This window comes from Corvus kubaryi, unplaced genomic scaffold (assembly GCF_017639235.1).
Source record: "Corvus kubaryi isolate FWS band 111438036 unplaced genomic scaffold, C.kubaryi_AGA036_p1.0 137, whole genome shotgun sequence".
Taxonomy (NCBI): Eukaryota; Metazoa; Chordata; class Aves; order Passeriformes; family Corvidae; genus Corvus; species Corvus kubaryi.
This window is the reverse complement of record NW_024580671.1, coordinates 28373587-28386173: the sequence shown is the minus strand read 5'-3', so window position 1 is coordinate 28386173 and position 12587 is coordinate 28373587. Positions and strand designations below refer to the sequence as shown.

Below are 12587 nucleotides of genomic sequence, written 5' to 3'. Positions count from 1 at the left end.
CCACACGCTGCTGAGGCTTTCCCTTGCGCTGCTGAGGCTTTCCCTTGCGCTGCTGCCAGCACCGCGGCTGCCGAGGCCGCCCAGGCAAGCCGGGCTGTCCAAGGCCAGAGCCCGCTGTAGGGGCGAGGACGGGGCCGAGCGGGGTGATGGGGCCTGCGCAGCCAGCAGAGAGGCCGTTGGGAGCCCCTGCTAACTACAAGCCCCAGAATGCACCGGGAGGGCCCGTGTATCCTTCGAACCTGCCAATGAGGACGCGCTGGGCGCGTCACGTGAGCGGGGCGCGCTTTCCAAGTGCGGGCGGGTGCGCAGCGCGGCTCGTGCGCGGTGGCGGTGAGGGGCGAGCGGTGAGCGCGGGGGACGGCGGTGACGGCGGCGGCGTGCCCGGAGGCCTTTCCCCGTTTCCCGGCCGTAGAGGGGCCCTTGCGGTCGGGTAAGGGAGGCACCTGTGCGAACTCGCCTGAGGTGGGGCGGTCGGCGGGATGGTGAACTGTGTGGCATCCCATAAACCACTTTTTCGGTGGTGTCCAGCCACAGGATGAGTAGTAATACTAAATTAAACTAAAACACAGGAAGTTTCATTTCAGCGTGAGTAGGAACTTATTTACATGGAGGGTGGCAGAGCACTGGAATAGGCTGCCTAGGGAGGTCGTGAGGTCTCCCACTCTGGAGATATTCCTAACCCTGGATGCGTTCCTGTGTAACCTGGTCCAGGTGACCCTGCCTTGATGGGGATTGGACTGGATGACCTCCAGAGGTCCCTTCCAACCCTAACTATTCTGTGATTCTGTGTGGCACTCCCTAAGTATGAGAGTCTTCAGAGGGAATGTTTACCCCCTCACTAATTCAGCAGTATCATCAAAGTCCGTGACCCTGTTGTTGTTCGGTTTTGGGGTTTTTTTTTAAACCTCCTGCATGTCTACTTCTATATTTTCCAGGTACTATGGAGGAAAAAAAAGAAATGTCAGCACATAGCCTGAGTCATGTGACTGAAGCAAAACTGGATATTTGCATGAGCAATGGTAGGTGTAGAATATGGTGAGTTATTCTCCATGTGGTATATTCCCTGTTATAGGTTAGGACAGCTCATATCAGTAGACAACCTCTGTCTGCTTTATCTCATGTTCTGTGTACTCATTTCCTTGGATGGGCTGCTGTTGCCAGTCTCAGAAGCCTCCTGAGAGCTTGTGGAGCATGGTGCTAAAGCTTGTGTAATAGTGACTGATGTCATCAACCTCCTTTCTATATATCTTATCTGAGCTCCTCCCTTTTCCTTGTCCATCAGCTGCTGATTTATTTAGTGTATCTGTTAACTAATAAGAAAAGGAGCCTTTCTCACTGGTTCCTGCTACTGTTCTGTGGTAGCCTGAACAAGAAAAGAACTGACGAATGGGACAAATGCATTGTCACATAGCTCTAGATTACATGTTCTCGCTCATTTTAATTGGAGGCTGCTGATGAGTTGTGTTCCATGTTCCTGTTACAGCTGCTTAGAAATCACCATTGAGCTGTTTCAGAATATTTGGGCATCTCACAATTATGATCATATTCGCAGTTGTAACTTAAATTTCTTGGACCTAAAGCATGTTTTTCTAAGTTTAATTTTTTAAACTTGGTAGCTAAAGCTTTTTTTGCCAGTTGACATCACTCACCAAATTGTCAAAGCATAATGCAATCATTTTCATTGCAAATCCATGCTGTGATAAAATCTTTGTTATAGTTTCAGACTTTCCTCTTCTGACTGATGAAAAGTTTGATTTTGACCTTTCACTCTCTTCAACAAGGTAAGTAATGTAAGTACTGTACACCCTTCAGAACTGACACACGTAAGGTGCTGGGCTAAACTATTTTTCTTTGTAGTGGAAATGAAGATGAAGTTTTTGTTGGACCTGTGGGACACAAAGAAAGATGTATTGCTGCCAGTATTGAAGCAAAAAAGTGTGTGTCTGCTTCTGATGATAAACTCATGTGGAGCCCACTTCAAGGAGAGAAATTTGTGGAAATTTTCAAAGAAGCTCATTTGTTGGCACTGCAGATAGAGACTGGAAGCAAGAACAAGGAGAGTAAAATAAGCCAATCAGAAGAACAGGAAAACAAGATTGTAGAAACATTTGTGGAGGACTCAAAGTCAAAGCTGAAGATACTGAGAAACAAAAATATAGCAATAAGTCCCAGGGCTGTTAAACGGGAGACATACTGTGTGCAGGATAGCCTGGCATGTCAGCTGCCACCTTGTTTTCAGAAGGTATCACATAAACTTGTGTCAGATGGCAAAGTACGTGCTCCTCCTGCTCCTCCTAACAACAGCCCTGTTAAAAGTTGTGTGTCTCCTACAAAAAATGCTAGTTTGCCCCTGACAGAGGAACAGAAAACTCAGGAAACAAACACAAAGGCAGTTGGCAAACTGCCAATGGCAAAACCTTCATCTACTTCTGGGAAAAGCAATTTGTTGACAATTGACAAGGTAAAGTCAGGTTCTGGGCAACATTTTCTTCAAGTAAGGTCTCTGTGTTTTAGGAATGTTTAACCTGTCTACAATCTTTTATTTTTAAAAGTGAACTTTAATCTTCTGATGCTCCTCTACCTCATAAGATCCTTAGTCAGAAAACATATATAGAAAAAAAAAAAGGGCAGGTCCTATGGTGTAGTAACCAATTACTTTATCTGTTATGACAATGTAGAGCATTTGCAAGTACATTTCTGTTGTATTCTGGTTTTGTGAATACTATAATTCTTGGCTTCTCTTCTAACTGGTTTCTAACACTTCTGTTGCTGGCAAAATTACTACACTGTTACACTTCATGTGTAATTTTACACTTAATGTGTAAAAGTGGCCTTTTTTACTGTTAATCTTTGTCAATGGAAATGTTCTGGGATAGCAAGGAAACAGTGGTGTTAGTGACCTTGTGAGCACAAATCCCAGTCTTTAGATAGAATATCTTCTGGATTTTATTGCTCTACACTTTATGGCTTAGGCTCCAGTATGTATCGTGGATTTTACTGAAGGTGTGGTAGAGGCTTCTTAAGAACCATCACCTATAGAAATTACAGGACTCTGATTTTCCTTTGTGGTATAAATTTCTTCTTGATTTTGTGTGCTGTCAAGAAAGACATGATCTTAAACACTTTAACTAGACAAATTATACCCCATTGTCTGAACAGACAGTTTGCATGATCCATTCTACTACTGTAATGTCTCACTTTTTGGAAGGCAGAGTAAAGTGGAAGAATAATAAGTGGAGAGTCCAATATAGTTGTAAGGTACAGTTACAGTATGGAACAGTATGTGGGTGAATGTGATTATAGGATTTGTACTGATGAATTGTTGCAGAACTGCCCTTAAGTTGCTGTCCAGTCTCTGCGTTCAGGCATGTTCTAGTACTTGGCAAATACAATCACTAGACTTACTTCAGACTGTATTTGTCTAAAGACTTCACTGGGTTTGGAGGCTTCATTGACTTTTGTCTCTGTTTCTGAACAGAATCAATGTGTGTAAAAAGCTTTATAGTGGTTTCTAGAAGCACTAGTACCTATTAAAATGTTGCATTGAAATTTGCAGCTCAAACGAGGAAAAAATACTAGTATTTCTACAAAAAGAGACTTGAACAGCATGGGATCATCTGAAGATGTAATTTCCGACAAATCTAGTATTGCTTTAGATGCCTTTGAGTCTTCATTCAGCGGCAGTTCCTCAGTGCAAGACACAAAAGTCCTTCCTGCACCAAGTAAGGTAATGGCAAGCCTCCTTAATATGAAAGTAAGTTCTGTAGTATTTCTGATGAAAAGAAATTAATATAGTTTACTTTCTAATTTAATTTAAAGCTGTTGTGTAAAATGATTTTAAGGAAAAGTAATTTATGTTTTATATTTGCCATTTTTGAATGTGTGTTCTAAGTCTGTAATGCAATGAATGTACTTAAGAGCAACGGTAAATGTGCTGGATTAACAAGCATGCCTTTGTTTTTAAAGCACTAGCTGCAGGTAAGTGATGAGCAGTTTCCTGTAAGAAAGTTTTTGATGTGTGTAGCTAACTATACCATATGAAAAGGTTGCCATAACTTGCATGAGGGTAGTATACCTACAGCTGTCAGTTGCTTTGAAGCTTTAAATGCCTGTTTTAATGCTGTGTGCCACGTCACAGAATCACAGAATTGTTGAGGTTGGAAGGGACCTCTTGAGGTCATCTGGTTCAATGCCCTGCTCGAACAGGACCACATGGAGTCATTTGCCCAGGCTCATGGCCCGACAGCTTTTGAATATCTCCAAGGATGAAGTCTTGGCAACCTCATAGGGCAGCCTGTGCCAGTGATTGGTGACCCTTGAAGTAAAAGAAGTGTTACCTGATGTTCAGAAGCAGAACCTCCTGTGTTCTGCTCTGCCCATTGCCTCTAGTCCTGTCACTGGGTGCCACTGGCTACTGTCCTTTCAGATATTTCTATATATTGATGAGATCCACCTTGAGCCTTGTATTTTCCAGGCTGATAAGTCCCAGCTTTCAGCCTTTCCTCAGGTGGGAGATGCTCCAGTCCCTTAATCACTCTAGGGGCCCTTTGTTGGACTCTTTGCAGTAGCTCCAAATCACTCTTGTACTGGGGAGCCTGGAACTGTAGGGAGATCTTCAGGTGTGGGCTCTCAGTGCTGAGCAGAGAGCAGGATCAGCTCCCTTCACTTGCTGGTGACGCTCTTCTTCGTGCAGCCCAGGATACTATCAGCATTCTTTGCTGCAGGGGTGCATTGCTGGCTCATGTTCAGCACTCCCAAGGGCCTTGCTTGCCAAGCTGCTTTCCAGCTCCTTGGTGCCCAGCATATACTGGTGCCTGGGCTGACTCTTTTTATTCTTTAATTCCTTTAAGTCCATACTCAGGTTTGTGGCAGGAATAAAAATAATTGTTTGCCTCCTAGGTCTGATGTTCCAGTTCTGTATAATAATCCAGATACAATGATCTCTCTCTAAGAAAATTCACTTTTAAAAATATCATCTGAGTTAAGGAGCTCCTCTAAAATTCACGAGTAAAAAGTTACAATACCAAGACAAATAATGGCAAAATCATGTGTTAAATAGGGCATTTTTTTTTGCTTTTGATTCAGCCTGGCTTAAGGAAGATGACATATCTGAAACGTCCTGGTGTTGCCAGTGGTCTCACAAGAAAGACTACATCATCATCATCTTCATCATCAGCTTCCAGCATGAACTCATCAAGTCTTAATTCAAGTTTACCCATTTCTCCTATAGGCAAAACAGGTAACGCTCTTACTACATGTTTGTGCCACAAATCAGTTTTGAAATAGCTAAGCATGTTCTGGACTTCGGATTTGGAAATGTTTTAATGGTGTCCAGTACATTCAAGCACTAAGAAATGTTTTGTATGGAGAATAAAATTTTGTAGGCTAGCCCAGTAAATCCCTGTGGACTAAAGATAAATGTTAGACATACATCATTTGTAGAAACTAGATTGATCCAAGCCCGATGCCTACATGTGAGCAGCTGACACAGCTAGAAAGGAAGCAATGCCCCAGGAATTCTGTTCCTTTTATGCATGATCTTCTCTATTATATTCAAGAACGTGAGCTTCTGAATGCTCTAAGCTTGTCTGACTGGAATTAAAAGAAAAAAAGAAAAAAAAAAAAACCTGCCAAAACAACTGAAATTTGGAAGGAAGGTGGAAGGCTTTATTCCACATTTCTGTAAGCCTAAATAAAGGATGAGCTTTACCCAAGCAGATGGGAAAAACACCTCTAGGGAGATAACACAGCCAAGAGGCTTGTACTGTATTGAGGCCATCAATTTGACCATTTCAGTAAGCCTCAAAGGATCAGGAAAATAGTCTTCTAAAAGCACTGACAGATGTAAGAACTACAGTTCTTGTACATCTATAAAAATACCAAGTTACAGCAAATTTTTATTTGCACCTTGTTTCTGGGAGATTAATAAAATACTATTAAAAGCTTAGTAAGAACTATTTTATGCAATAGAACTGTCTAATCAAGATTTCTCTTCTTATTGAAAGTAACCTACAGACTAAAAGTAAGAACTTTACAGAAATCTGGGAAAAATGCTTGTGGGGTTGTTTAGTCTGTGGTGTTAATCAGTGTAACTCAAACTGTTACCTCCTTGAAAGGCTGCTTAAGGGAACAGGGCCAGCTATGCTGGGAGAAAATGCTGGAAGTAATTTGAATCTGCAAGCTGTTTTGGCATTCCTTGAAGAATATTCTTTCACCTGATTGCAGTAATTTGGGAATTTGGTGAGAAGACCGTAAAATAGTATTGCTGAAGAATTTGAGGAATAGGTTTTCAGTAGTTGTATATATTCTCCTTAAACTTGAATTATTTGAACCTAAATTTAAATGCTGTAAATTTCTATTTTTCTTTCCTGTGTTAGTATAATTATTCTGCCTAGTCAAAAACTTCAGAAGTACAATTTTCTATTTCAGGGAAATCAAGCATATCATCAAAAGCTAGTGTGAGTGGCTCTAAGGTTTCATCTAGTACAAACAGGCTGGCCCTTGTCAGACCTACCACAGTGTCATCTCTGCAGGCTGCCAATACTGAGAAATCCAGGAAGCAAGTGAGATCAGCTAGTACTCCCAAAATATCTAGTGCCGTAAGCCTGACTAAATCTTCAGCTTCTGCAACATCATCTGAGACTGCAGGCAGTGGAATTCAGAGACCAAGCTCTGTTCCCAGTCTGCAGCAGCTATGTCAGCAGTATAAAGATGGGAGTTCACTAAAAGGAAGCCTGTGTGCAAAGCCCAAGGCTAGAGTTTTGTCTGTTTCCACAGGTCAAGCTAAGGCTCCTGTGAAAACTCAAGGTAAGCACATACTTTGTATGACCTGTCTGCTACTTTGGTTATTAAAAGCAAATGTTACCTTGAAGGTTTGTGATTTGTTTCATTACACTTCTGTCCACCTTTGGGAAGAAATTAGTATTTAACTGAAAGACAACTGCTATAAAAGAAAAAAATATTAATGTGATAGCAATTAACAAAACTTTTCTCTTTAGATGCAACACCAAACAAATTGGCACCAAAAGCAACACCATCTTTTGGATTAACATTTTGTGGCACACCTGGAAGGTAGGGCTTCACTGAAAATTGAATACACTGAGGCATCCTTCTCAGCATGTGACATGGTTGGGTGTTGCAACAGTCTTAAAAGTTCTAACTTAATTATCTAGTCCCTTGAGACATGCCAAGTTAGATGTGTTAATGCCTGCTGGAACTGACTTAAATCAAAACCCAAAACTAAACCAAATAACCCCTCCCACTCTATTCAGAAGAGGTTTCTTTGCAGTGCTAAATAGACTAAAATAATTCATAAAATAATTCTTACCAAGTAAAGCCCCTGCTATGCTGTGATTATCAACTTTAAGTTGAATACTGTTCCCTTGCTGACCAATGGGGAATGGATTTCTATTGTTTGGTAGAATGGTGTTATTCAAACAATTTCTAGAAGGTGTTGGCTAAGGCATGTTCCTCTTCTAGTGCCATGGCAGTCAGCACTCCTATGAAAGGCCAGAGTTTTTGTTTTCCTGAGAGGTCTGCCACCATGACTCCTGCCAGTGTGAAACGGTCTGGCCTACCTACACCCATCCGTCGGATCTCAGGGTTCCCAGCAGTGACTCCTAAAACTGTACCAAGAACAGCAATTTCTCCACATGCTGCATCTCTCCAGCAAAGCTTCAGCTTTTCTACCAAAAAGACTTTTACAGCTGGGTAAGACAGAAATCTGCATATATGAAATGAGTATTGTAGGCAAACTGCCTCAATGAATTCTAGTGATGACTCTTGGGTTTCAGGGACCTCTGCTAAATGTTAGAATAAAGCATTTGAGCATAAAAAAGCTGTATAGCCTAATAAGAATTTATAACTTGTGACTGGTAAAATGCTATAAGCTGTACTGAGGTGAGTCAGTATCTAACATGAAAGAATTACAGCTTTAATAGGAAATTATTTGTATTTCTTGAGCTAGGGAACAATTTAAGAGTTGTATCTGATGCTCTGGTATCATTTTGCTATTGCCTTCTGATGAAGGGAAATAGCTGATTAAAATGCATATTACTTCTAACTTTTGTTTTATATTGTTGCCAATGGTCTGTAAAATTACACTTTTTAAAGCATCAGTCAAAAAGCCAAGGATTTAGTTGACTTAAACTTTATTTTCTGAGCAGCTTTACTTATGCTTTTATTAATTCTGTTTGTTTTCTGTGAAAGTAGTGTTCTCCATATTATCAGCCCAGCATCTTCTGACAAGGGCCATATGTATGCAGGCTTGTTTTGTGGCTGGTGGAGAGGAGCAGTATTAAAGTAGGAATGATTCATGGCTAGAAAACTGTCATGCTACTGAGGTCAAATGTCTCAAATGGTCTTTTCTTTCAAGGAAACAATTATTCTGTCTACAGTGACTTTATCATACTAATCAGATTACAGCCTCTGGTCCTCCAGCCGGTGTCAGTACTTCCTTTCAGTAGGGACTGAAGTGGGTTGCTCAGTGATATACAAGATCAATGCCTCTTTGCTAGTTCTTCCAAGTTTAAAAAAATCCCAACCAAAATACCTTGTGTGAAATTTAGGCTGGACAGAAATGTCAAATAAGATTAAATTCTTCTTAATAATTTCCCTTTCTTTTTGCATGGGTAGGCTATACTTCTATTGCAAAATGAAATATTTTGGATTTTGCAGGTAACTACCATTTATTTGAATAAAAATATTGGAAGCCTTTTGGTCATTAAAACTTGGGGTAAAAAAGGAGAAAATGAGGTTAGAAATTAGGTTGTCTGTCTTTAGTAGTTAATGCTGATTAAAGAGCTCAATTATTGCTGATGCTCTTTTCCGTAGTTCTAAACAGAAACAAGACAGTAAGAGACAGACATCTTCAGAAGATGATACATCTCCTCCACCTGTACTACCTCTTGCACTTAACTTCTCACCAGAGAAAACTGCTACAGAAGGAGTAGAAAATGTATTAAAAGAGACAGAAGTACAAAATGAGCTGGCTGAAGAGAAACAACCTGAGGTAAGAAATGACAATACATTTTCCTACAAAATTACTAAGTAAACTGCTTGAAACCAAATTATTTCAATGTAAGGGATAAGTAGGAAAACCACTTCAGTATACATGAAGTTAAAATGCGTTGGAATCATGAAATAATAGAATATTTTGAGTTGGAAGGGACCCATCAGAATCAAGTCCAACTCCTGGCCCTGCTCAGGACACTCAGGAATCACACTAAATGCTTCTTGAATTTTGTCAGGCTGGTGCTGTGACCATTTCCCTGGGGAGCTGTTCCAGTGCCCAAACACCCTCTGGGTGAAAAATACTTTGCTACTATCCGACCTAAATCTCCCCTGACTCAACTTCATGATGTTTCCTCGAGTTCTGTCACAGATCACGAGAACGAAGAGATTGATACCTGCCCCTGTGTTTCCCCTCTTGAGGATGTTCAAGACCACAGTAAGGTCTCTCCTCATCTCTTCTCCAGGCTGAACAGACCAAGTGCCCTCAGCTGCTCCTCATAACGCTTCCCCTCCAGACCCATTGCCATCTTTGTTGCCTTCCTCTGGGTGCTCTCTAATAGCTCAATGTCTTTTTTTATATTGTGGTGCCCAACTAGCTGTAACCATGTGCACCCTCTAGTGCCTGTATTTAGCATTGAACATAATTTGTTCAGTATTTCCACTAAGTGTGTTCCCATTTCAAATGCCCTGTCAAATACTTGCAGATTTTATATTAAATTTCCACTTTTGGAAGAGTACTGTGAAATCCTGTTGGATTCAATTAAAAAAGTAGTGTTGCAGGGCAGTTCATTTTGCACCCATAAAGCTCCTTCAGGGATTAAAAAACCCAAACCCAAAACACTGCTGTAGCTAAATTCAGTCACCTAACAGGAGTGCTAATCTGCAGTGAGGGAGGATTAAACCCCAAAGTCCACATAGTACTAAACTTAAGTGTCAAGTAATTAGTTCAGTGAACACTTTCCCAGGAATGTCGTGGCTTCATGTTGAAAGCTGGTACTCCACAGGCATTAAAAAGAAAGGACTGAAGTTGTAGTTCTGAAATATTAACCTGACAAAGTGGCTATTGTTTTACAAATACTCAGGTGTAGAATAATGTGTAGATAAATTACTTGATGTTACTGCATCAGTATGTTCCTTGTTAGCTTACTTGGGGGCATAAAGTCTCTGTTTCAGAATTGCTTAGTACATGTATGGGGTAGTTAAACTGGACCAAAGGATAACTAGAGTGTGAAGCTATAGAGAATAGTTTCTATGGCTAAATAACATTGCACAATAATTGTAGTTAAATGATTTAAACTATTAAGAGGGTTATTAATCTTCTGTTTTACATTTAACTCTACTTTTAAGTGAAAAACTGTTTTATGCCATAGGATCTCTCTTGCTTTGTCTTACTGCATTTTCCCTGTGATGCTAGCCACTGGCAGAGCAGGAGCTGAGGTTTTTACACTGTGTGCAATGAATCCTGCATGAAAAACACCCAAGCTATAAATTAAGCCTGTTCTGTGATTATTATAGCTGTATAAGCTAAATTGACTCCCACAATATATATGAAGGAAGCTTGGTGAACAGAGGAGAAAACCTGAATTATTTTTTTTAAAGGCCTTGCTGCTAGATACTGGAGTAGACAAATCTCTCCCACAGCCTTCTGAATGTGAAAGTAGACCTTTGATTGACCTTTCCAATACTCCTGAAGTGAGTAAGATTACTTCTCCAAAGCCTGTATTATCTGGGCAGATAAAGGTAAGTTTTATTCAAATAATCTGGTGCAAGTATGTTAGCAGAAAAATGTCAGCTGGCTACATACCCTTGTCTCCAAAGCAGTTCCACAATACTGTAGGAATATTTAATATTAGCTCAATATGATATACATAATGAGGTGCTCTTAAGAGAATGTCATGTTTAAAATCAAACAGTGTGTTCTGAACTAGAGCTCAGTGAGCAATCTGCAAATAAGAAAAGGAGGAGGATGGAGAAAGAACTTACTACTTAAAGCAGTTGTTATAGAATGAAACTGTTCTGAAGCAGGAAGTGAATGTTGTCTTCAGGAGAATTGGCATGCTTACTCTTGTTTCCCCTTTTTTGCACATTTTCAGTTCTTGGCAGCAACTCTTTTTAATCAAAAAAGAAAGGTGGCCTCTCCTGTTTAGCTCCTTTTCTAATCCTCTCCTTAGCTGGAAGATGTGTGCTGTTGGAATCTGCTCTAAATTTTACAAGCATTTCTAGGCAAGTGCTTTTCATGCATTAGTGGCTTGAAGGTAGATACCTCTATTTATTGTCAGATGAATGCTGGTAACTATGAGGATGCAGCCTTTGACAATAGATGTAGTTGGGCTCAATTGAGTATCAGGCCCTTCAAATTTTGTCAAAAGAGGAGGATTGCAGAACTCTGACTTGGGGGGGGGGGGCATGTTCAGAGGAGTTCAGAAGTGCTGTGTCCTGCCTGGATGGCACTGTAATTAGAATATGCATTGTAGTGAAACTCAGAAAAGCCTTTTAGGCTTTTAAGGTAAGTATGGACAATAACCACCTTGTGAGAAGCTTATGCTTGTCTAAGAATGAGCATATTTTAAAAAACCAGAACACAAACTCTTGAGTGTGGTGCTTGTATTTGTCTTCTGGATACTAAAAGGAACTCTAAACAAAACAAGTAATTGAGAATAATACAGATTGTAGCTGCTAGTAGCTATGCACAACAGTTGACTACACTAGCTAAATTTTATTGTTTTTCTTCCAGCTAATTGATTTGAGTTCTCCTCTTATCACTCTGAGCCCTGATGTAAACAAAGAAAATCTGGATTCCCCTCTACTCAAGTTCTGAATTTGAACTGAAATATGAAGAATTCTTGGCAACTGTGATCTTTGAAGTGTTTTAGGTGTTATTCTTCACTTGTATAATTTTTGGGAGATGGCTGTAGATTATCTGTTGAACTGCATTAACAAAATAGAATTCTAACAGTCTTGATATAGTCAGTCTGGTAATGGTTTTGTTCATGGATGTGCTGCAATGGATGTATTTAAATGATATTGTTCTAAGGTAAAAAAAGGTATATTCTCTGAATTGGAAACCTGCCTCCTTACTTCCTACCAATTGTCATTTGATTCCTTTCCTCTATGTACAAAAAAGTTTTAATTTACAATAAATGAGTTGTGTGCTGAATGTGTACAAAATAGCAATTTATTGCATGCTGGGGGTAGACTTTTCTAGTGCTTCACTTACAAATGCTAATGTGTAGGTAAAAGCTAGTGGACTTCAGGGTGGTGTAGCAAGTTTGGAAACAAACATTTCAGTACTGAATGCCAGTGGAATAAATCAACAGCACCACCTGAATTTCTCTAATGCAAAGGAGAAGACAGCAGCTTGTTCCTGCCCGATGGTTTAGTCGTGGCTGGCCCTAGCTGGGATAAACTGTGGCTTATTCAGGGATAACGGCCATGAGACAATCAAAGGGAGATGTTTTGTTCTGTTTTCCTTTGTCTAACTCACTATGCTGGGCCCTGTGGCGTGTGTGCGGGTTTTGGGTGGCCTGAGAAGGGCCAGAGGCCGCCTCTCCCGTCGCCGGGGCCCTCTCCCGCTG

At 40.5% G+C, this 12587-nt stretch overlaps 1 protein-coding gene across 2 annotated transcripts; it reads left to right on the top strand.

Annotated features, from left to right (window-relative positions):
- Positions 1-303: 303 nt before the first annotated feature.
- On the top strand, positions 304-12169 carry GTSE1 (G2 and S-phase expressed 1). 2 transcript variants are annotated; one of them, XM_042018285.1, is made up of 12 exons: positions 304-430; positions 936-1019; positions 1718-1781; positions 1858-2461; positions 3557-3727; positions 5086-5239; positions 6430-6807; positions 6999-7071; positions 7480-7710; positions 8833-9010; positions 10612-10752; positions 11747-12169. In XM_042018285.1, exons 2-12 carry the CDS (start codon positions 941-943, stop codon positions 11828-11830), a joined length of 2157 nt encoding a protein of 718 aa, XP_041874219.1. In that variant the 5' UTR covers positions 304-430; positions 936-940; the 3' UTR covers positions 11831-12169. The 2 variants fall into 2 exon arrangements, with proteins under 2 accessions (XP_041874219.1, XP_041874220.1); XM_042018286.1 differs by having other exon boundaries at positions 304-462.
- The last annotated feature ends 418 nt before the right edge of the window (positions 12170-12587 follow it).